This window comes from Miscanthus floridulus, chromosome 11 (assembly GCF_019320115.1).
Source record: "Miscanthus floridulus cultivar M001 chromosome 11, ASM1932011v1, whole genome shotgun sequence".
In the NCBI taxonomy this organism is placed as follows: domain Eukaryota; kingdom Viridiplantae; phylum Streptophyta; class Magnoliopsida; order Poales; family Poaceae; genus Miscanthus; species Miscanthus floridulus.
Window position 1 is genome coordinate 87,211,445 of NC_089590.1, and position 23,833 is coordinate 87,235,277.

Sequence of the window (23,833 nt, forward strand, 5' to 3'; positions counted from 1 at the left end):
TCTAGCCTTTCAAGGACCTTTCAACAAGGTGGAGTGTCGTCCGTGTGAAAGGTCCCAAAGCTGCTAGTACCCTCCGTGTAGTCACCGCAAGAAGCATGTGTACCTATACCAAAAAGGCTAGGTTAGATAGAGCATGTTACGTACATAGTACATGAGAAATTAGGAAGGTAATAATTGAATTACCTAGGACTTGAACCCTCTGCTGCGGCTCATGCTATGATGGACGAGGTCGTCCTCCCAATCCGTCGACTGGAGGTGGAGGTGGAGCCACACCCTGTTGGGCATGAACAACTATGTCAGTGGTGTGGCGGCATGATGCCCGACGTACTCCCGGCCGCCAAGTAACATTGCCCTAGTTGTCGAAGGGCGGCAACCAACTCCAGCCTACCAACCATTGGGGGGTTGTGCTCAAATCGCTGGGCAGAAAGCGGCTCATTGCCCACGTCACTGTAGATATCTGTCTGCAAGCAAGGCATGTATTGTCTCATGTATTGTTATGCTTCATTTGCAAAGTTAGGATAGGACAACGTATGTAAGAAATTTGCTTACCAACGCATGGAAAGCAACTGGTGGCTCCATCACGAACGTGTTGGTGACCTTTGCCTCGTGTGGTGTGGCCTCTACCGTCACGAGGAAGCAACGGACGCATGTGGCTCCATAATGCAAGTACTCTCGGTACATGGCCTCGTCGAATGGCCCACCAAGGTCGTGCACGTCGGTGGCAGCTTGTGCCCAGTCGTTGACCCAAGGCACCATCCTATCCACCCACGACTGCTCTAACGCTACACCTTGACCTTTCCTTGAATGCCCTGCAATACAATTAATAATGAATAATACTATGACGGCATCTAGATGAACGCTTAATGCAACAAGACTTACTGGCCTCGTACAGCTCCCACCTCCATCCATTCTTCCGCTTTTTAGGCACCAACATACTAATCCTGAAATGGTTTTGGGTGGGCGGAACACCTAAGTGCTTGTGTAGCCAGGCTAAAACTTATTTCCGACTGTAATCTAGTGGCAAATTAAGTTCTATGTCAAACAACTGGAAATCGGTAAGGTCTACCCCGCTGTCTCCATATCTAATTTCACCGTTGCCATAGTAAATTCTAAAAGGGACTAAATCGGTCGACATTCCTGCTCGCATCGTTCAAAATATCGTAAGTTAATTGAGGTACCCTTAAAATTTATACCGTAAAACTAACCCTAATCTACAACTACAGCCAAAACTAATAACTAATCTAAAACTAACCCTAAAACTAGAAAAAACAGAAAAACTAATAACTAAACTAACTAACCCTAAACTAACAAAATCGAACTAAACTAAAAGCCTAAACTAACAAAACCTAACTAAACTAACTAAAAAAGGAAAAAACGTACCTGAGTTCTTGCCTCCAGGGGCCGGCGGCGAGCCCAAGCCGCCTACGTGGCGGAGGAGGAGCGGCGGGCGATGGCGTGCCGATGAACGAGAGAGAGAGAGAGAGAGAGAGAGAGAGAGAGAGAGAGAGAGAGAGAGAGAGAGAGAGAGAGAACGCGATGGAGAAGATGATTCGTAGATATTTTAGAGCCTCTTGGCTATCCGAAGGCCGACTGGGTCCTATCGGCTAACCGGGTGCCAACATGCCTATCGGGCCGATATGCGTCCACTGGGCTGTCATGTCTGGCAAGGTCGGGTACCTAGTCGGCTACTATGCTGCCGACAGGGTCCCATCAGCCCACCAGTCGCCGTCCTTTCAGCATAAGCGAGGCATTTAGTTTTATAAAAAAGATCATACAGGCATAGACGTCCCTCCTCTTCCGGCCGTACGCTAGAGGACTCTTCCCGAATGGCAATATAATCATTATAAGGTCCATCTGTACGCTCGCAACGAAGGCTAGTTTGTGGCAATGGCAACGCACAGCAGCCAGTAGGATAGCAGGGTACAAGGCAAGGAGGCCTGGCAGTGGCAGTGGTAGTGATCGATCAAGCAGTGAGGTGCTAGTGCTAGATAGTGTCATTGCAAGTTAAGCATCTGCTTTTCTGCTTTGCTGCAAGTTAAAAGCATATGGTGGATCGGTGCATCTACTCCAACCAAGTCCATCACTGCAATTTTCCTTTGCTTGTGCAGTGCTATATATAGTTGCTCAGCTCCAGAGCAGTGCCTCTTACCCACCGGATCTCGCTCGAGTGATCTGACCAGGTTCTCATTTCCCTTGGGTGAGTACGTATACATATATAGCAAATACTAGAATTACTAGCTGTGCAGTGTAGCTGATGGTTTATTTCCTGATCCTGCGCCCAAGGCGTGGAGATTGTCATCAGCCCGGCGCGTTGAGTGGTGGGCAAGGGAAAATCGCTGTCCCCGGCCTGTGCATGTGCCTATCCCTGTCCTTGGCCGGGTAAAGTTGCTCATCTCCGACCCTGATATAATCCATCACTGTTTCCTGCCTGAACCCTAATACTGTGCCATATATACTTTCGTTGTCTGCTCACCGCCGTGTCTCCTTGCACAGCAGGCTGCAGCAGATCACCTTGTATTATAATAACAGTCAGCAGTTCATCAATCACCACCACGCCTGAGCTGCCCACTCTTCGCCGTCTCCACTCGTCTCCTGACCATCAATACGTACTACACCTCTACTGACTTCTTTCCATTTTCTGAAAATGGTAAAAATGTAAGTACTACATCTTCCTGGCTTGTGAGTTGTGACTAGTTGCATTTGCACAGGCACCGTCGTCTCAGATCCCTAGCTATTTCGAGAGTCTGAGCTCTCAGCTCTGAATTAGGGCAGAGGACCAAATTTCAGAAGTCAGAGATTTTCATCAAACAAGTAGTTAGCGAGGTAATAGCTAGCATTAGCCCTCCTAATACTGCAGCTACTGTTTCCTCATCTCCTCTTTATTGGTCCGCCACACACCAAACTCATTTAACTTCTCACACCTGTGCATGGTGAAATTGTGGAGCTCTGGAAATAAGACAATAGATGTGTCAGCTACCCTCCATTAGCACCATACTCTGCAATGGTGACGTGTGCAACTAGACAATGATATATGACATGATAACAGTTGATCGCCCTCAATCAAAGAAATACATCACTCGAATCAATTATCTCGAGGACATTTAGGGATGATAGCTTCTCGAGGAGAACAAGTGACAAACGAGGACATCTTCACAAAGTCAACACTTCTCATTTGAATAGATTACCAAAGTTCAACGCTCTCCAAAAGGCACTATCAATGCATCCTTGCCCTTAATGTCCAAAATAAACTGAGAATTAGAATATCCTCTTAATTACGATTGCTTAATCCATGAACCAGCATGTGCAATAGTAAGCGCGTAGCACTAGACCAAGGAATACAAGCAGTGGCAGGGGAAGGGTGAGAGGGGGGCAAGCGCCCTCCAAAGTTCGTACAATTTCAACTGGAAATTTCAAATTTAACCAAATTTCATACTCTTCTAATTTAGGAAATCAAGTAAGGCTAGCCTCATCATCTTGGTCATATCCACCGGCATGTGATAAAAGGAACTCCATGAGTTCTAGGCAATTTTGATGGTAATTACTTTCAAATAAGAGAATGACTCACTAGTCAATTTTGGTATCTTAACTAGTTCTAGCCTCTTCAAATTTGTGAAACCTTCAAGTGTTACTATGGTGATGATCATGTCAGATGTCAATGTCCAGTTGAATACTTCACCATTGCATAGTGTGGTGCTAATGGAGAGCAGCTAACGCGTCTATTGCCTTATTTCCAAAGCTCCACAAATTCATTGTGTGCAAGTGTGAGAAGTTACTAGGTTTGGTGTGGTGGACCAGCAAAGATGAGATGAGGAAATAGCAGCCAAAGTATAAGAAGGTCTACTGCTATTACCTCCCCAACTACAGAGTTTGAAAATCTCTGACTTCCCAAATTTGGTCCCCCGTCCTATTTCGCTCGATGGAGGCAAAGACTCAGAGCAAACTATGACCATAGGAGGGGCCCTCCAAAGTCTACGCTTCTTCCAAACATTGGAGATAAGTGGTTGCCCCAAGTTACTCTCCTCTTATTCATTGTCCTCCTCTTCTTGTTTCCCCTTCCCAGCATCTTTGGATTATGTCTCTTGAAGGCATAGTGGGTGTATAGACACTTTTGCTTCTCTCACACCCATAGGCGAAGCTTCATTGGGCCATGGTGGGGCCATGCCCTCCTCATTTTTCCAATTTTGCATAGGATACTATAGATATATGTATATTTTGCTAATGAAGTTTTATAAGGACCACCCCAACACTCCCTAAACCATATATATTTTCTTGTTGAACCCTCTATATTTTTCCTCAAGCTCCACCACTGCTCACACCTCACCTCTATCGTTTGTTTATACATAGGTAGATGTAGGGATTTCAGAGGTGAGGGATTGTAGTCACTCCCTACCGAAGGTGTTTCTAGTGACTAGTCAAGTGTTTCTAGTCTACCGCACAAAGTTTTGCACCCTAGTTCAAACATTAGTCTAACATGGCAATTTTAGGAAAATAATTGCATGAAATTAAATGCTCAAAGTAAAGAGAAAAGTTAGTAACACAGCGATGTTATTCTGAGGTATCAGAGAGTCAGCATTCCCCCTAGTCCTCGTTGGATCACCTCGCGAGGTAATGCTCCTCCATCCTCACAAGAACAAAGTGCTCTATACGGGTTGATTCTTCACCACTCTAGCACGATGAATCACCCACAACCATTTACACCATCTTAGGCCTCCCACAAGCTACTTCGGGAGATCACCAAGCCACCGATCACCACCAAACTGTCTAGGTGATGCGATCACCAAAAGTAACAAGCAAACTGTCACTTGACCAACTAAGCCTAATGAGAAGAGCTACACCCTAAGTACTAATAGAGTCTTTAGTCTTCTATTAGCAAATCCAAATCACTCCAATAGCCCGAAGTTCTCTCTTGGACAGCAACAAGTGTTGGCTATAACTTTAGAATGCCAAGAGAGCAAGTTGGAGGGGTATATATAGGGCCAGAGCCAAAAACTACCCGTTATTTCTCCAGTGTACTGACTGCAAATATTTGATTTCCCATGATTGATGGTCCATATATTTTTTTCAACCATTATAAAATTTCTCAATATTTCCAGATGACGTCATCAGTACGAATACAAACTGTTGGGACACAATTAGATTTGTTTTCATGTCAGGACATCACAAACTTCTCTTAATGACTTTGCAAACAATTAGACTAGATCTAGCTATCTTGGTGAAATAAAAGAAATATTCGTGTAAACACCACAAACATATGCACCACCGCCTCCATTGTGCCTGTATGGATATATACCCTTCCAAGTTTCTATCACGTAGCCTGCAGAAGAAGGGAGCAGGCTGATATACCACCCTCATGGTTATGGTCATGGACGCGAATCTATAGCTGCTCTTTTTTCCCTTTGGAATTGAAAACCCTGTTGATTATCTGCTCTTACTACGGTCTTATTCGCCTGCAATAATGCAGATCTTCTGGAGGTGTGGCAACTTACAGGTGAAGCCGTTTCTGGATAAGAAACACTACTAGGAAAACACTTCAAGATGTGTATACGTACTTCGCATATCGATAGCCTATATAGCCTATTTACCTCAGGCAGTGTATCCGGTATACGTTACTGACGCACTGTTGTTTTGCAAGCTACTCCTAGCTAGCTACCATGCGTATATACGTACGACGAGTAACATTCTCTAAACCATATATGCGCGCCGTGTAGCATCGGGCGTCCATCACTCGGGCGGCCCATCTCACTGCCACGCCCCCACGTCAAATCTGCCCATCCAGAGCTATAAAGAAAAGCGAAAGCAGAGGTTCAAACTTGCACTTTTTTGACCCAAGGCTTTTCGCTTTGCTTTCCCAGAACTGGTCCGAACTCCGAAGTCGAGTCTTCATCAGAAACTCAGGACAACATTGAGATGCTCCTAACCTGGGCAAACCGAGCCTGTTTTCCCTTTAGATAAAAGGTATCAGTTTTTGCGAGCAGAATGGTACAATTCCATGTAGTCTAGAGCAGGTCTGTTCCATGACCAATCTTGCTCCATTACCCGCTTGCAGAGGGAATTGAACCAGTCGCGGGCATCATAAAATGTGGTTATAGCTCTGAAATAGAATGACCACAGGTGGAATAAGTAGTGTTAGTGTGTTACAGCATTGCAGGTTACGCAAGTTCAGACGGGTTTATACTTGCCTGTCGAGAGCATAATCCACACCACTGCTATCAGCTCCTTCGAAACTGAATCCATTTGGCTCGAGGCCTTGTGCTTGAGCCCGATCCTTATCATTGTCGACGTCAAAGACGGTGTCGTACAGGCCTGCAGCATGCATGGAAAAAACCTTTTAATGCCAAATTGAAACGCAATGCCAAGGGAATATCATTATTACATACGTATACGAACCTCCAGTTTTCCGAACAATCGGGATGGATCCATAGCTCATAGCAATAAGCTGTGTTAGACCACAAGGTTCGAAGATGGAAGGAACAAGAATGAAGTCCGCGCCAGCATATATCTACAACAGGATCATAAATTCAGCACCCATCAGGGTTTTTTTTTCAAATTCTAATACACAGGGCTATTGGCAGGAGATCTGAAACCAACCAAATGCGACAGTGGCTCATCATAGGTTAAACATAGCTTCACCCGACCATGATATTCACCATGCAGCTTACTGGCCAAATTTGTAAAGTCACCTTGTATGCGAGGATCTGGTGCAGAACCCAGCAAAACCACCTATATAGAAACACACATCGGTTCTGAGAAATCTGAACATAGTGTAAATGAATTAATGAAACATAATAAACTTGCAATTCCTGAGCAAGAAAAAGATAAGACCTGTCCATTGCGTTCAAGAGCTCGATACATTGCATGTTTGATAAGGTGGATTCCCTTCTGGACTGTTAGACGAGTGATGATTCCAACAACAGGGGTATCAATTTGCTGTAATCCAAGCATCTGCTGCAATGCCTTTTTTGCAGCACTCTTGCCCTCAACAACATTCACTGATGTATAATGGACCTGAAATAGAATGCAGCAAAAAAGAGTTGAGCCAGAAACTGTTCATAATGGTACTGAAACAAAAGTTGCATCATTGATCTACATCCGATGTAAATGAAGTATGCCAGTGGTAGTGGTACAACAAACATCTAATTCAAATTAATTGCAACAGAATTCTCCAGCCTTGCATAGCCCAAGATGTTTGAAAATTCCCAGGAAAATTAGCAAAAGCGTAGGCTGTTCCATAGGATAAAATAAAAGGTAAATTTAACTAGAGCTGCACTCTTGACGCAAGCTTACAAGTCCAATGAGGTAGTAAATGGACAAATGCATATCAATTAATAAAAGTATATATGAAAACACTCCGTGATCATTAGTGTACCGGAATAAAGTTGTCAGTATATGGATCCCAAATATCAGGATCAATTCCATTTCGAATTCCATAGAACTTGTAGTAGTGAGGTGCAATAGCTCCATGTCCAGCCACTTCCTTTGAGTATGTATCAGATACCTGGAAGGGATAGCCAAAACAGTTTAAAATTTTAAATCAGACAAACAGGAGCACAACTGAGAAATTTAAAGGATTTGTACAACAAACACAACAATAAAGAAAACAAGGTACGCACAGTTGTAGCTTTGTCACAATGTGCCATTGCCTTGCCAATGTGATGTGCTCCAAACTCAAGATTGTGGATGGTAAATACAATCCGACCATTTCCCAGCCCATTAAGAGCATACTGTTCCTTATATAGCCAAGCAACTGGAGCACTTGACCAATCATGGCAATGTATGATATCCTGCAAGAATAAGAACATATCAACCCCATGAGAAGTTTTTTTGGGGAAAAAAGGAGCAGTCAACAAGGTAACAGTATGCAACACATGTTGTAATGTTCCACATCTTAGAGAAAGAGAGCTGCTGTTAGAAAAAATTTGGCAAGTAGAAACTGAAAGAAAAATTGCTCCATTATTAGCATAATATCAAATCACATAATAAACTAACTGTTATTATGCACCAGCAGCACAAAAAAAGAGCAAATGTGACGGAAATGGTAAGCCACGATACTTAAAATGAATTGTTGCTTAACAATCATGTACTCACAGGAGAAGATCCTTTTTGGAGCAGAAACTCCAGAGCAGAATGACAAAAGAAGCCAAATCTACTCTCATCATTCCTCCCATAGACACATCCAACCCAAAACATCCTGCAGAAAGAAATATCAAATACAGCCTAGAGTTAAATTGCTACAGCGCTCCAAAATTTTGTTGCAAACGATAATAACAAAAAAAACGAACCAAAGAACCTACTTAGAACAGAAAATTTAGATCTTACAGAAAATAGTAGTAAAATGTAGTCGATTTCTTTTTTGGCAAAATATAAGACGACAATATTCAGAATTTACTGATGCCACCATCAACACCTTGTACTTGAGCTGGTCTAACAATGTGACAGCTAATCTAAATATACATACTGAAAAGCATGACAAGGAACCAATATTGATACATAAAAAAGAACTGGTCTAACAATGTCCCATCGGATGTTCCGAACAGTGTTTTCAGCCAGTTTCAGCCAAGTAATTATCTATATAAGACAATGTAGCCAATGACAATTGACAACTGAGAAATCAAGTATTCCTGTAAAATAGAGAGTGAAGTACTGCATACCCATTTTGTGGTTCCAAGAAGTAAACAGGGAGATCTTCAACCTTTCCAAACCATACTTTTATCTCTGTGCCACCCCAAGTAAAACTTTGTTGGTAATGTAAATCCTTCACCTGCAACCGAAGGAAGCCAACATAATGAAGGATATTGATATCCACCAACTATCATTGGTCATCCATACACATGAAACACTATACATAAATAATATAAAAAGGCACTGCAGATTAATATGAAGGATGTACTGAGAACATTCAGCCTCCATTAGATATATGTTGTATGGTGCAGAATGTTGGCCTACGAAAAGACGACATGTTCAACAGATAAGTGTCGCGGAAATACGTATGTTGCGTTGGATTTGCGGTCATACAAGAAGGGATCGAGTTCGGAACGATGATATACGTGATAGATTAGGGGTAGCACCAATTGAAGAAAAGCTTGTCCAACACCGGTTGAGATGGTTTGGACATGTCCAACGGAGACCTCCAGAGGCACCGGTGCGTAGTGGAATCCTAAGTCAGGATAATAACGTGAAGAGAGGCAGAGGAAGACCGAAGTTGACTTGGGTAGAGGCAATAAAAGGAGACTTGAAAGGATGGAATATACCCAAAGACTTAGCCTTAGATAGGAGTGCTTGGAAAACAGCTATTCACGTGCCTGAACCTTGATTGCTTCTGCTGGGTTTCAACTCTAGTCTACCCCAACTTGTTTGGGACTTAAAGGCTTTGTTGTTGTTGTTGTTGTTGAACGTAACTTCATTAAAGTGAAAAAGACACTGCAAAATTGGAAAAGAAAGAAAGGAGAGGAGATAGATAAAAAGGAAAAGAAAAGAAGACGCGGGACATTTTACACCAGTAGACAAACTTACACTGCTTAGGTTTAAACAATCATACTTCGGCAGAATAACCTCAACTTTATGGCCTAAATCTTGAACAGCTCGTGAAAGGCTTGTAACAACATCACCAAGGCCTCCAACCTGTGTCGATATTGGTAGTTGTCAAGTAGCACCATCATTTGTGTCACAAAATACGAAATGTAAATCTACCTTTGCGATAGGAGCCATTTCCACTGCAATGTGCACAATATGCATTGGAGGTTCCCTTGCAACCGAATCAGCCACAGGAATATGATAGTCCATCCCATTCCTATTGTCATATATTCCACCTTCCGACTCAGAGAAAACAAAGTCCATCATATATGCATCCAGGGGAACCCTGACTGGGAAAAAAACAAACAGATAAATTAGAGAGAACTCAGAGAAGGAAATCGGTAAACATTGATCAATATTGGCAACAATGATTGAACAATGTGATGGACATGAATTCGATAGGTTTGGGAAAAATAAAATTGTGTTTTAGCTGGATAACATATCCACATGCTTACCATATCCCTTCTGATAGGGAAGATGTGAGTATTAGATCGCATATGTACCTGTATGTATTTCTTCGTAGTAAAGGACTGCAGGGGTTTCCATGCATATGTGTACACAGAGATCGCTTGCATATTTGGCCCTTAGATTTATTACAACAACAACAACAACATAGCCTTTCAGTCCCAAGCCCCTTAGATTTATTACAAAAATATATATTTGGCCCTTAGCCCCTTAGGGCTACAGTTAACAGTGAGGAGTTTGGAGTGCTGAAGAGTTTTAGAACCCTAGATTTATAGAAACATATCCAAGACTAATATATACCAACTAGTTCACCATACAAGATAGAATACACAAGTAGCTTAGGATAAAAATACTTTTGAAGGCCATCTAGGAGTACTTGATAGTAATGTTAATATAAAAATCTGTCCAATGAAAAATTGCAATATGTTGTATGTTTGGCACACCTGTTGTTTGTAAGTGAAAACCGTTCTCGGCCTTTACCATCTTCTGTGGTGATAAGGGACCGCTTGGATGAGTCCAACGGTTAAAGGAACCTCTGAACCAAACCTCTGGCTTTCCATTCAGCACTGTGTTAGAAGGATTATAAAGAACGTCCACAGTAGTTCCTGCGCGTACTTCAAGTGGCTCAGTATACACAATATGTTTTTGTGAGAGGAGAAACGCTCTCATAGTCTTTTCCTTCATCTCAGCCTTCATTTTTGCAGATCTCTCAGCCTATTTGGGGAAAGAAAGCAACAATCAATTCATCTTTTGTCAATTATGTAGTTGAAAGAGTATCGGAACAATTGCTTCTTGTTTAATAAGTATCTAGGTCACTAGGTACAAGTACGCATTGCTCCTACTATATACAAAGTCTATTCTGAACTATCCTTTATTCTTTCAGCACTCACCCTTTCTCTTCTCTCTTGCTGAAGCCTTGCAAAAATCCTATGTTCTTCTTCCACCCAAAAGATATCATCTGATATCGATATGTTATTCGGAACAATAGCATGGAAATCCTGCCTTCCATTGTTATCATAATTCCTTGCATTCCCAGGTGGCCCATCAGCAAAAACCCAATCCAACACCAATGCCCTTTCAGGTAATGTAACTATAAAATACATGGAATAAAGTCAAAAGTAAGATTTATGCATAACAGAGAAAAGAGCAACTCAACACCAAAGATCAAGCACATGATAGATCTTCAGATTCATTCATGAGATAAGCATGTACTTGAAAATACAACCTTCAGTAGGTAACTTAAAGGCATAAGGATTTCAGGCTACCATACCTCTTTTATGCTTAGAACAATTTTAACTTGTTGCAGTACAACCTACGCCATGATATAATGGTTTGATTCCATTAAATTTTACAACCTTTTGGTCAAACTTTCTAAAATATGACCATCCATATTTTATAGCCATATAGATTGGCCACATGAAAGCTATTATCTTTTTTTTTGTTAGAAGAGGTTTCTAATTGTTAGTCGCTGAATTCTCACTCTTGGTAGTAGGAGAATTCTTACTCTCATCGAGAGAGGATGACACTAGGAGTTGGGGCAATTTTCTTGTCTATTTCTTACACAAACTCACACAAATGCCATACCAACCTGAGGGGTTGGGGTTACATATTTATAGGCTACTAGCCAGCCAAGCATATGCCAAGATGCTAGTCTAAGATGCTAATATGCTGTCCTAGTTAAGATGTTGTCCTCTAGTCTAAGATGCTGTCCTCTAAGATGCTGTCCTCTAGTCTAAGATGCTGTCCTAAAAACAGAAAAACAGCTACAAGGACCATGTGAGCAGCACAGCCCCATAAAGACCAGCCACACATGAGACTTATCCATCATTCTCCCCCTAAGTCTTGTGCGTCGTTTTGTGGGAGAGTTGAACCATCTCGGTCCTGGAGCAGAGCTCAAGGAACTTGATCCTCCCAAGGGGCTTGGTGAGCAGGTCCGCAAGCTGGTCCTTGGTGTTGATGTAGCTCGCCTTGATGCTCCCTTCCTCCAAACAGCCTCGGATGAAGTGGTACCTCACCCGTATGTGCTTGCCGCGTTCGTGGAACACGGGGTTCTTTGCCAGGGCCAGAGCGGACTTGCTGTCCACCCTGAGCTCCACCGCTCTAGTGTCTCTGCCGAGGAGATCACCAAGCAGTCGAGCGAGCCAGAGCGCCTGAGTCGAAGCGGTGGAGGCCGCTATGTACTCGGCCTCGCAGCTGGACAGGGCCACCACCTGCTGCTTGACCGACTGCCAGCTAACGAGGCACTTGTCGAGGAAGAAGAGGATCCCGCTCGTGCTCTTGCTGGTGTCGATGTCGCCAGCGTGGTCGCTATCGCTGTACCCGACGAAGTGTGCCGCCCCAGGGCACCTCGGGTAGTAGAGGCCGTGGTCGAGAGTCCCCGCAACGTAGCGGATGATCCTCTTCACAGCCTGCTGGTGCTCCGTCGTCGGTCGCTGCATGAATCGACTAACGTAGCCGACGGAGAATGCCAAGTCCGGCTGTGTGTGGGCGAGGTAGCGAAGGCTCCCCACAAGACGCCGGTACTGCGTAGCGTCCACCTCCTCTGTCGTGCTGTCGCGGCTCAGCTTCAGCCTCTCCTCCATCGGAGTGAGAGCTGGGTTGCAGTCGGTGAGCCCAGCTAGCTCAACGACGCGCTTGGCGTAGGCGGTCTGTCGAAGCGTGATCCCAGAGTCATCCTGGTGCACCTCGATTCCCAGGTAGAAGGAGAGAGGCCCCAGGTCACTCATCTGGAAGGTGGCCTTCGTCTCTTCCTTGAATGCTGCCACCTCCGCATCCTTGGTGCCAGTGATCACCAAGTCGTCGACGTAGACACCCACCAGCAGGGCATTTCCTCCATTGCTCCGTCGGTAGATGGCCGCCTCGTGCGGGCTTTGCTCGAAGCCCATCCCCTTTAGCGTGGAATCCAACTTGGCATTCCACGCCCTCGGTGCCTGCCGCAAGCCATAGAGGGCCTTGCGCAGGCGGAGTACCTTGCCCTCCTTGCCGGGGATCGCAAATCCCGGCGGCTGGTGCACGTAGACCTCCTCCTTCAAGTCGCCGTTAAGGAACGCCGACTTGACGTCCATGTGATGAACGCGCCAGCCCTCCAGGGCAGCTAGCGCAAGGAAGAGTCGCACGGACTCCATCCGTGCCACGGGAGCAAAGGCGTCGTCGAAGTCGACCCCCTCCTGCTGCACGAAACCTCATGCCACCAAGCGAGCCTTGTGCTTGACGATGGCGCCGGCTTCATCCCTCTTCAGCTTGTACACCCACTTAAGGGTGATCGCGCGGTGACCACGAGGAAGGTCAGCAAGCTCCCAGGTGCGGTTCTTCTCAACCGCATCCATCTCCAACTACATCGCGGCGCGCCATGCCGCGCTCGGCCTCTGCATACGACCGAGGCTCGCCGTCGTCACACGCAAGGTGCAACTGCGCCTCCAGGTCGTGAGGCACCGGTCCCGGCACTGGCTGGTCGCCGAGAAGGTTCTCCATCGTACGGTACCGCAATGGCTCGTCGTCGTGGTACGCGTCGATGCGCTCCTCGTCGTGAGAGAGCGGAGTAGCGAGCTCAACCGGGCTGTGCTCGACACGAGCTGGAGTAGACGTGTCCGGAGAGGTGCCTGTCGATGCTGAAGTGCGTGGCGTTGCCGGCTGTGGTGGAGCCGGCGAAGAACTCATCGCAGCCGAGGTCCTGGCTGGAGAGCGTGGTGCTGTCGGAGTAGCAGGCGCCGGGGTCGGTGGAGGCGCGGGGACTGGGGTAGACGCGCTCGCCGAAGAAGAGCTGCCTACTCCCCCAGCTCCCTCGAAGTGGACATACTCGACAGTGAAGTCGTCGTACGTCGGAGCTGAGCCATCGTCCACCGCCTTGTCCCACGCCCATCCTCGCCCTTCGTCGAACACAACGTCGCGCGCCGTGCGCACACGCTATGTCTTCGGGTCGAGGATGCGGTAGGCCTTCGAGCCCTCCGCGTAGCCGATGAACACTCCCGGAGTGCTCCTGTCGTCGAGCTTGCTGATGTGGCCAAGCTCCTTGGCGAACGCGAGGCAGCCGAAGACCCGCAAGTGGGAGACCACCGGCTTGCGCCCATGCCAAGCCTCGTACGGCGTCCTGCCGTCGAGCGCCTTGGTAGGCGAGCGGTTGAGGATGTAGACGGCCGACACCACCGCCTCTCCCCAGAAGACAGCCGGCATCCCCCTCTGCTTGAGAAGGGCCCGAGCCATCCCCACAACCGTCTGGTTGCGCCGCTCGACGACGTCGTTCTGCTGCGGGCTGTACGGCGCGGAGTAGTGGCGCTGAATGCTCTCATCAGCGCAGTACAACGCGAATTCAGCCGCCGTGAATTCGCCGCCGTTGTCGGTGCGCAGCACGCGCAGCTTGCGGCCGCACTCCGCCTCCGCAGCAGCCTGCGCGCGCCTGATGGCGTCCGCAGCCTCTCCCTTGCTGCCGAGGACCATCACCCACATGTAGCGGGAGAAGTCGTCGACGAGCAGTAGGAAGTAGCGTCGTCCTCCCGGTGTGGCCGGCGTCACCAGGCCACACAAGTCCCCGTGCACGAGCTCGAGCCTCTCCTTGGCTTGAAAGCTCGCCCGCTGGGGAAAGGGGAGTCGCCTCTGCTTCGTCAACACGCAGACGTCGCAGAGCTGCTCCACATGGTCGAGGCACGGCAAGCCTCGCACCATCTCCATGGCACTGAGCCGCTTCAGGGCCTCGAAGTGAAGGTGCCCGAAACACTCGTGCCACTGCCACGCCTCGTCGTCCCGACGAGCAGCGAGACAGAGGGGTTGTGCCACCTGTACGTTAAGGACGTAGAGTCGATTTGCGCTTCTGGATACCTTGGCAAGAAGGCGACGACGGCGATCCCAAATCCTCATGACTCCATCCTCAACCACCACGCGCGAACCGTTCTCATCCAGCTGTCCCAAGCTGATGATGGAGTTCCTCAACGTGGGGATGTAGTAGACTCCGGTGAGCAGCCTGTGCTCACCAGACACGGCGGTGAAGATGATGGAGCCGACGCCCTTGATCTCCACGCCGGAGGCATCCCCAAACTTGACGGAACCTCGGACGCTAGAGTCAAGCTCGATGAAGAACTCCCATCGACCGGTCATGTGATGGGTGGCGCCGGTGTCGAGGCACCACCCGTCAGTCTTGTCGTTGCCGGAGCTGTCGCCGAGGAGGGCGTGTGCTTTTGGCTCGTCAAGGTGGAGGAGAGCCGCTGCGGCCGGTGCCGCTGGAGGTAGCTCGATGCTAGCATGTGCCATGAACAGAGCCGGCTCCTCCTCCGCCGCCTGTGCGACGTGGGCCTGGCCGCGTCGTGGCTGTCGACAGTCCTTGGCCCAATGGCCAAGCTGGCCGCAGTTGCGGCAGGTGTCGTCTCGTGACGGCTTGTGCCTGCCGACGGCGCCGCCCTGGGCGCCTCCGCGGGCATCACCCTCGGCACATCCTCGCGCCCCGGCCTGCTTGCGGCCGCCTGTCGCGGAAGAAGGCTCCCCCTTCCTCCGGTCACCTTGGCTGGCAAGCCACTGCTCCCGAGTGAGAAGGAGCTTCCCGCCAGTGGTGATGGGCCCCGAGAGGGACTGTGGCTCATCGCTGTCGACGACCTTGAGGCGACCTATCGCCTCCTCGATCGACATCGTGGAGAGATCCAGCAGAGACTCGATCAAGCGAGCCATCTGCTTGTACTTCTCGGGGACGCAGCGGAAGAGCTTTTCGACAGCTCTCTCCTCACCGTAGGTGTCGTCGCCGAACTGCACCATCTTCTGCAACAGAGTGTTGAGACGAAGAGCAAAGTCATCAACGTCCTCACCTGGCTTGAAGGGCAGGTTCTCCCACTCCTTGTGAAGTGCCTACAGTGTGGACTTGCGGGCGCGGTCGCTGTCGATGCGTGCCACAGCGATGGCGTCCTAAGCCTCCTTGGCAGTCCGCTTGCTGGTAAGCGAGAACTGCATCTCGGGCGGGACTGCAGCGATGAGAGCATCCAGCGCCCGTCGATCTAGGTCGTAGTCGACGTCGCCGTACCGGACTGCCTCCCACATGTGTCGCACCTGGAGCTTTACCCTCATCACCGCAGCCCACTCGACGTAGTTGGTTTTGGTGAGGGTAGGCCACCCACCGCCGGGGCCGACGTCCCTGACAACAGCCTGGAACCCGTGGTAACCACGGTACCGATCCGGGGAGAGAGAGCCACGCTGCCTGTGAAGGCCGCGATCTCCATCGACCCGTCCGCCACCGTTGCCGTGCGCGCCTCCTCCAGGAGCGCCGCCAGCGCGTCCGCGCCTGTCTGGGCTGCCACCACGCTCGTGGACGTGCGCGGCTGCCCCAGGAGCGCCACCGCCGTGCGCACCTCCACCAGGAACGCCGCCAGCGCGTCCGCGCCTGTCTGGGCTGCCGCCACGCTCGTGGACGTGCGCGGCTGCCCCAAGAACGCCACCGCCGTGCGCGCCTCCACCAGGAGCGCCGCCAGCGCGTCCGCGCCTGTCTGGGCTGCCGCCACGCTCGTGGGCGTGCGCGGCTGCCCACTGCGCCGCCCGCGCTCGCGCTGCCTCCCTCTCTAGCAGCTCGAGGTCCGCGTCGGCACTGTCGTCAGCACAAACGGAGCTGCTGACGCTGCCGCGCAGAAACTCGACCTCCGCTGCCGCCGCACGCGCTGCATCCGCCGCCGCCGCTGCTTCCGCCTCCGCTCTGGCTGCTGCCAGCTCCGCCGCTGCCAGCCTCGACGCCCTTGCCGCCGCCGCAGCGGTCTCTGCCGCCACTCGCTCGCGTTCCTCTGCCGCGGCAAGTTCGGCCTCCTGCCGACACCGCGTGCTCGAGGCGACCGAGCGCTGAGACTGCCCTGCGGACATGACGCGCTACCGGGGGGCTGCTACATGGGGAGAGGGCTGCTTCAGACGAGCTAGGAGAGGAGTGAACAAGAGTGGCCAGAGGAGCTGCTGCTGCCAACAGCTGGGGCTGTTGTGGGGCTTGGAGAGAAGATGAGCAAGAGATGCTCAGGCTACAGGATAATACGGCTCTGATACCAGTTGTTAGTCGCTGAATTCTCACTCTTGGTAGTAGGAGAATTCTTACTCTCATCGAGAGAGAATGACACTAGGAGTTGGGGCAATTTTCTTGTCTATTTCTCACACAAACTCACACAAATGCCATACCAACCTGAGGGGTTGGGTTACATATTTATAGGCTGCTAGCCAGCCAAGCATATGCCAAGATGCTAGTCTAAGATGCTAGTCTAAGATGCTAATATGCTGTCCTAGCTAAGATGCTGTCCTCTAGTCTAAGATGCTGTCCTCTAAGATGCTGTCCTCAAGTCTAAGATGTTGTCCTAAAAACAGAAAAACAGCCACAAGGACCATGTGAGCAGCACAACCCCACAAAGACCAGCCACACATGAGACTTATCCATCACTAATAGATTGTTCTAAGGGCCTTCCAATACATACTTTATTAATATCTACTAATATAACATGTAGTATGTCAAAGTAGAGTTTCAGGTTGGAGATCATGAAAGGAAAAAACAATAACATCATCTGAAATTGAACAGAAAGGGTAACATAAATCCTAAGGGATGAAAAGAGTAAATATACATACCTTCTGCATACCACCAATCACCTTCCTTTTCTTGAGATTTGACAAGTCTTTCAGCTATTGAGAGTCCATCAATCCAGTTGTTGTAACCTCCATACATCCAGATCTCAGTGTTATGCATTAGTGGTCTTGAGCTTCTGTGATAGTACAATCTAACCCTGTCCCCTCCTCTGTAGGTGTTAGGTTCTATGTACCATAAGTTATCATCATATCTGCTGGCCGAACTCAACATCTGGCGCAATTTCTCCTTTTTCATCTCAACCTCAGACTTTGCTTGTGCTCTGTCAGCCTCCATCGCGGCCCTTTCTTCCGCTCTCCTGCGCTCCTCCTCAGCTTGTCTTTTCCTTTCAGCTTCTTCTGCAGCAAGCCTCTCGAGTTCCTTTTGCTTTTCTTCAACCAAGAAATCCTCAAATGAGTGTTCATCTATGTCACTTTCTATTTCCAGGAAAAAATCATTGTGATTGTTGTTTTCATAGACAGTGCCACCATTAAAGAATACGAAGTCTAATCTGTATGCCTGCTTGGGAATGTAGAGCTTGCAGCACCACCAATCCCCTCTTAATTCGCCTTTATACATTGTCTCAGTGAAAGAGTTCCATCTCCAACCATTGAATGCTCCTTTTACAAAAACATTGGACTCACTAGCTAAGGCCGACATGCTGCGGTTTAAGTAAATATCAATCATTGAATCAGCCTTCACTACTTCAGGGAAAACAAAACAGTTGTTCCCAATCGAATCATTCTCATCAGCAAGCTCTTGAAGCCTCCTCAGTAGCACTTCTGGATCACCTTCAGATACTGGAAACTCTTCCTCTGCATCTGTACTTAACCCCACCACATCTTGTAACGAGACAACTGGTTCTTCCTCATTCTCGCTGGTTGCCTTCCCCGCTGCTGATTCAGTAAAATCCTTATATCCCACAACGGCCTCAGCAAATGGCCTGCCTTTTATGTGTGCATCAACAGTTGAACTGTCATGATCCTCGGAACCAGTTACTGGTTCCTCTTGCCCGTGAACACCGCCAACTGATTCACTTTGTCCAGCAACACTTGCAAGCGATGAAGGTTCAGGTTTTGAACTTACTAGTGCACTTATTTTACCACAGTACTCATCAAGCTTCCTGTCGATTGAGTCATCATCCACGGACGCTGAAGACAGCGCTGAAGATTGAATTTGGTCAGCCTCTTCTTCGATCCCAGCTTCGTCCCTTTCTGCAGTGCTTGAATTGTCTCCTGGCAAGTAAACCTGAGACGATTCTTCTGCAGTACTTGCCTGCTCTGTTGCCTCACCATAGAGTGACCCATTGGTTCTGCTAAAATCACCTTCATCGTTGCTGCTCAGGTCTATCTTCTTTGTGCTGGATTCAGCAGTAGGTCTTGAAGCATACCCTCCGCCTCCGGACACGACGCCCTTGCTCTTAGAAGTCGACGTCCTCCTCGGATTCCTCTTAGGATAATCTGAGTAACACAGTGTCAGAAGAAGAAAAAAAGAAACATGAGCTAAGCAGTAGAGCAGTGAGATTGCTGTAACAAAAATCGTTCCTCAAACCTGAAATTGATACCATGCATCGAACAAGCTCGCCTCTCGTGAATCTGCTGCACCTTATGACAGACTGTAACAGCAGACAAAGGTACAAAAAGTGTCAGCGTACGAGCTCCACGACTGATGTTTCGGTATCACAAGTTCTGTTACTCTGTAACCAATCTTTGTTTCCACGCAGCCTGCTAAACCCAGCCCACTTCGCTCCCCATTCCCACAGACAGAGCAACGGCTTTTCCCGGATGCCCAGCCACCAATCAGAACACCCAGCAACGAACAACACGGACCAGAAAGCGAAAAGGGGAAGGAAACAACAGGAAAGGTCGTAACTCACCAGCGTGAGGCCAGTGGCGGCAGCGGCCGGGCGCACGACGAGGGCGGGCCTGCCCCGGGAGCAGAGCGGGCTCTGCGCCCGGAGATTCATCTCCATTGCCGGCGGCAAAACCTCCCCCCTCAGCCCTCACTCACTCTCCCTGATCCCCCTCCTTGGCTCAAGAAAAGAAAAGACCGTCTCCTCCTTCCTCTCTCTCACTCTGTATTTTATTACTCCAGGCTCCGCGTATTTGCATCGGGGGCTTTTTACATATTTACCATTATTACGATCGTCGCTTACAGGAATCGCACTCTTAAAATGATGCTTATAAATTTAGCCGTTTTAGTTCGTGCTCCTTTCATTTTTACCACTTTCGCCTATGTGGCACGTCGGCTCGTGCTGACACGCTGGCACCGACACGGGAAATGACCCCGCTGCCCCCGGCCATCTTTCAATCAGACGCGTCGTTGCTCTCTCCCTTTTCCCCCTCCCCATTTCGTTCGCCGCCGCCTCCTTCCTCTGCCAGCCCGCCGCCCCCATCCTGCTCGTCTCCACCGCCACGGCCACCACGGACGGCAACCTTGGTGTTCTTCGGCACATCCATCATCGACAGATCGAAGGTACGTGCCCTACTTCGTAACTGGGACACAGAGCTCGCGCCGAGTAGGGTTAGGGTTAGGGATTAGGTTAATGTTCGCTGATTTCGTCTTGCTCTGCTATTTTCTTCATAGGCGATTGATGTAGTACGTCTCCATCTGATCCATGTCGCAATGGCCACTGGTGATTGCCCTCCTTGGTAAGCACTTTACCACAGTAGGTGTGTAGTACTTAGTCTGTACTTGCTCATGTTTTTCCATGTCTATGATGATGCTAGGATCGATCCTGGCAGTGCATTTAGGCTAGTTGTTAAGGTTGGTCCATATGTTGCTGATGAATATGGTACAATGGACATGGCAGAGTAGCAGCATGACATCTGGTTTGATAGGAACGATCAGTATTCTCTTGCTAAATTCCATGATGATTTATCAACAAAGACTATCTGGGGGGCTTCTCAAACACTTGCAGTCTGGGTTGTAGACCAAGAAACTAGCTCTGAGTGGAAGCTTAGGAGGGATGAACATGTGCAGCAAATGATTAAGGACCACTGGGATGAGAGGGTGGCTTTTCTTACTATTGATGTTGTCAAGAAAGATGTGTGTAATGACAATGCTAGTTCAGCTGCTTCTAGAGCTTGATGTGTCTCTGGTGTGACTAATGAACATAGTGCAGAGCCTAATGATGTTGAAGGTTGTGGTGATACTTGTAGCACCCCACCCCCCCCCCATGATGAACAACTTGTAGCAGTAGTTGATTGGAGCATTCTAACCATTCAAGAGAACCCTAAAGATGATGGTACTGCTACACAGCTTGTTGATGAGGATCAGATATATGAGGCTATGGGATTCAAGGAAGCTGAGGCAAGAGAGGAAGAACATGGTACACAAGAGGTGCCAATTCCAGCTATGTCAGCACAGATGCATGAAGACATGAATGCAGCAGCTGTTGATGTTGATGACATTGCTCATGAAGAGCCACTGTATGAATGGGACAGGAACAATCCTGATATGAGTGTAGGCACTATGTATCCCAGCATGGAGGAGCTTAGGCTAGCAATTAAACAATATGCTATAAAAAGGGAGTTTGAGCTTGTTACTGAGCATTCAGACAAAGAAAGATATAGGGTCTGCTATGGTGCTCTAGGCTGCCCATAGAAACTTAGAGCCAGAACCCAACATGATGGCAGTGTCAGGGTACATTTTCTGATTATATACACATGTTTGTTGTAGTTTTTGTTTGCATTGCATCTTCTCCATTGAACTGGTGGTTTGAAGCCTTTCAATTATACTTATGTATGGCTTTTTTTGTACATGCAGATTCGAATAAATAAACAAGATCATAAGTGTGCATCTACACAAAGGGTTGAAGACAACACTATGGCCTCAATAAAATGGGTGGCAGAGAGAGCAGTTCAATTCTTAAAGAAGAAGACATCAATGGGGGCTACAGAGATGAAAAAGGAGTTGAAATTCAAATATGGTATTGACATCCCCTACCAGACAATGTACAATGGGACTAGGAGAGCATCTGAAAAGCTTTTTGGTAAGTGGAATGATTCTTTCGATTGGTTGTATAGGATAAAGGCTGAGATAGAACTAAGATCACCTGGTAGTGTGGTAGAGATAGACACTATCACAGATGATGAAGGCAAAGTTAGGTTTAGCAGATTCTTCTGTGCATTCAAAGCAAGTATAGATGGTTTTTTGAATGGCTATAGGCCTTATATCAATGTAGACTCTACTGCTCTGAATGGGTCCTGGAATGGCCACATGCCAGCAGCCTTAGCTCTAGATGGCCATAACTGGTTGTTTCCTTTAGCATTTGGCTTCTTTAACTCTGAGACAAAAGACAATTAGGTTTGGTTTATGGAACAACTTAGGAAAGCAATTAGACCCATGGAGCACTTAGCAATCTGCACAGATGCATGCAAGGGTTTGGAGTCAGCTGTAAAAAGTGTGTTTCCAGATGCAGAGTGGAGAGAATGTTTTAGGCATTTGATGGAGAATATGAAGAAGTACTACACAGGTGATGTGTATGGCAAGAATATGTGGCCTACAGCTAGAGCATATTCCCCACATAAGTTCAAGTACTTCTTTGACAAAGTGTTGGCAGCTAGTCTAGAGGTGCAGAAATGGCTTGATGAGCACCATCCATTTCTTTGGGCAAGAAGCAAGTTCTCTGCTGATATCAAGTGTGACTACATAAACAATAATCTAGCAGAATCTTAGAATGCTTGGATCAAAGAGCACAAAGACCTGCCTGTGCACTGCATGGTAGATGCCATTAGAGAGCAGATAATGATCTTGTTTGCCAAAAGAAGGAAGATTTCTATAGCATTGCCTCCTGGTATATTGCCTGTTGTCATCTATCAGATCAATGCTGCCTCCAGGGGACTAGGTCACATGCATGTTTTCAACGGCCACCCTACTGAAGCTGAGGTCACTGAGGTGTACAAAGATGAAGAAGTTAGAAGGCATGTTGTGTACTTACCTCAGAAAATTTGCACTTGCAGGCAGTGGCAACTAACTGGTAAACCATGTCCACATGCACTGACAGTTATCACCAGCATGAGGAACCCTGACATGGGATCCTTTGTGGACAACTATTATTCTGTGGCCAAGTTTCAAGCAGCATATGCAGGTATAATTCCAAGCATCACTGATAGGAATCAATGGCCTGAGGTGGCCAAGGGGTACAAAGTGCACCCTCCACTACAGAAAAAGAAAGAGCCTAGAAGATTGAGGAAAAATAGGATGAAACCAGCAAGGGAGACAGGAAGCAAAGCAACTAGGCAAGTCAGGTGCCCAAACTGTAAAGAGTATGGTCATAGGGCTAGTAGCTGGAAGTGTCCCCGCACTGGAACAAAGAAAAGGTGCCTTCTAACTGTGATTTACTTGTTTTTGTTTTTTTTGTAAATGATAACCACTGACCCTACACTTTGTAGGAAGAGAGCAAGTAAGAAGAAACCAGCCAAGGTTGGGAGGAAGAAGGCCAAGACATCTGGTGGTGATGAAGTAGTAACTCCAAGAACAAGAGCAGCATTGGCAAGAGAAGCATCAGCAAAAGCTAAGAGGGAGGCCCTAGAAGCACAAATGAAGGCAGAAGCAGCAAGGGAACTAGCAAAAGCAGCAGCAAGGGAGGAAATGGAAGCTATAAGAAATGAATTTGAAGCAGCAAGGGAAGAAGAAGGAGGCCTGGAACTAATGGCTTTGGAAGCTGTTCTACCAGAAACACCAATTAGAAGGTACTCATTTCATCTTCTTTAAGATGGTTAATTGAAACTATGTTGGTAACTAAATATGTTTTTCCTATAATAGAGCACTGTTTGCACAAGATAAAGTCCAACCTGAGCCTGTGAAAAAAATTACACCAAGGAGGAAGCAGTTAGCAACTAAAGTGAAGAAAACTCCACCACCTAAGAAGAATGGAGGGAAGGACAAGGGGAAGGCCAAGGCCAAGGCCAAGTGACCATGGATGGTCTTTTATGCAATGATCTGGAACTTTTGTGTTCAATGGCATGTAATTTATGTTATGTACTTAAATGGGCACAGAAACAGTAAGCATGGTGCACTTATTTTGGTAGTGAAGAACATCTCAGTTATGTGATGGCAAACCAGCCCCTATTTGAATGTCAAGAACATCTTATTTATGTAATGTAATGGCAAACAATTAGCCCCTATTTTAATGTCAGCTTGCAGTTGCTCTTTTTCATTACAAGTTGGTTGTAACTGCCCATTCACTGAAAACAACTCCAACTCCTCATTCATTTGAAACTAAGAATGCACAAT

At 47.6% G+C, this 23,833-nt stretch overlaps 2 protein-coding genes and 1 long non-coding RNA gene across 6 annotated transcripts; 2 read left to right on the forward strand and 1 right to left on the reverse strand.

The window, feature by feature from the left end:
• The first annotated feature begins 1,795 nt into the window (after positions 1 to 1,795).
• LOC136491481 (uncharacterized) lies at positions 1,796 to 6,071 on the forward strand. Of its 3 annotated transcripts, XR_010768049.1 has the most exons (4): positions 2,117 to 2,197; positions 2,284 to 2,379; positions 2,497 to 2,606; positions 2,709 to 6,071. It is a non-coding gene; the product is annotated as an uncharacterized lncRNA (long non-coding RNA). The 3 variants fall into 3 exon arrangements; XR_010768048.1 differs by having other exon boundaries at positions 1,796 to 2,379; positions 2,494 to 2,606; XR_010768047.1 differs by having other exon boundaries at positions 1,796 to 2,606.
• Positions 5,909 to 19,701, reverse strand: LOC136491480 (starch synthase 3, chloroplastic/amyloplastic-like). Of its 2 annotated transcripts, none has more exons than XM_066487794.1 (16): positions 19,470 to 19,701; positions 19,145 to 19,208; positions 17,599 to 19,053; positions 10,926 to 11,125; positions 10,479 to 10,749; positions 9,688 to 9,860; positions 9,511 to 9,618; positions 8,649 to 8,758; positions 8,086 to 8,188; positions 7,611 to 7,781; positions 7,367 to 7,495; positions 6,823 to 7,005; positions 6,589 to 6,720; positions 6,388 to 6,499; positions 6,180 to 6,303; positions 5,909 to 6,091 (listed from the first exon to the last, which is right to left on the reverse strand). In XM_066487794.1, exons 1-16 carry the CDS (start codon positions 19,563 to 19,565, stop codon positions 5,959 to 5,961), a joined length of 3,564 nt encoding a protein of 1,187 aa, XP_066343891.1. In that variant the 5' UTR covers positions 19,566 to 19,701; the 3' UTR covers positions 5,909 to 5,958. The 2 variants fall into 2 exon arrangements, with proteins under 2 accessions (XP_066343891.1, XP_066343892.1); XM_066487795.1 differs by having other exon boundaries at positions 19,145 to 19,203; positions 19,398 to 19,488.
• Positions 19,702 to 21,968: 2,267 nt separating this feature from the next.
• LOC136492362 (uncharacterized) lies at positions 21,969 to 23,513 on the forward strand. The gene is made up of 3 exons (XM_066488409.1): positions 21,969 to 22,917; positions 22,990 to 23,289; positions 23,363 to 23,513. Exons 1-3 carry the CDS (start codon positions 22,316 to 22,318, stop codon positions 23,511 to 23,513), a joined length of 1,053 nt encoding a protein of 350 aa, XP_066344506.1. The 5' UTR covers positions 21,969 to 22,315.
• Positions 23,514 to 23,833: the final 320 nt, after the last annotated feature.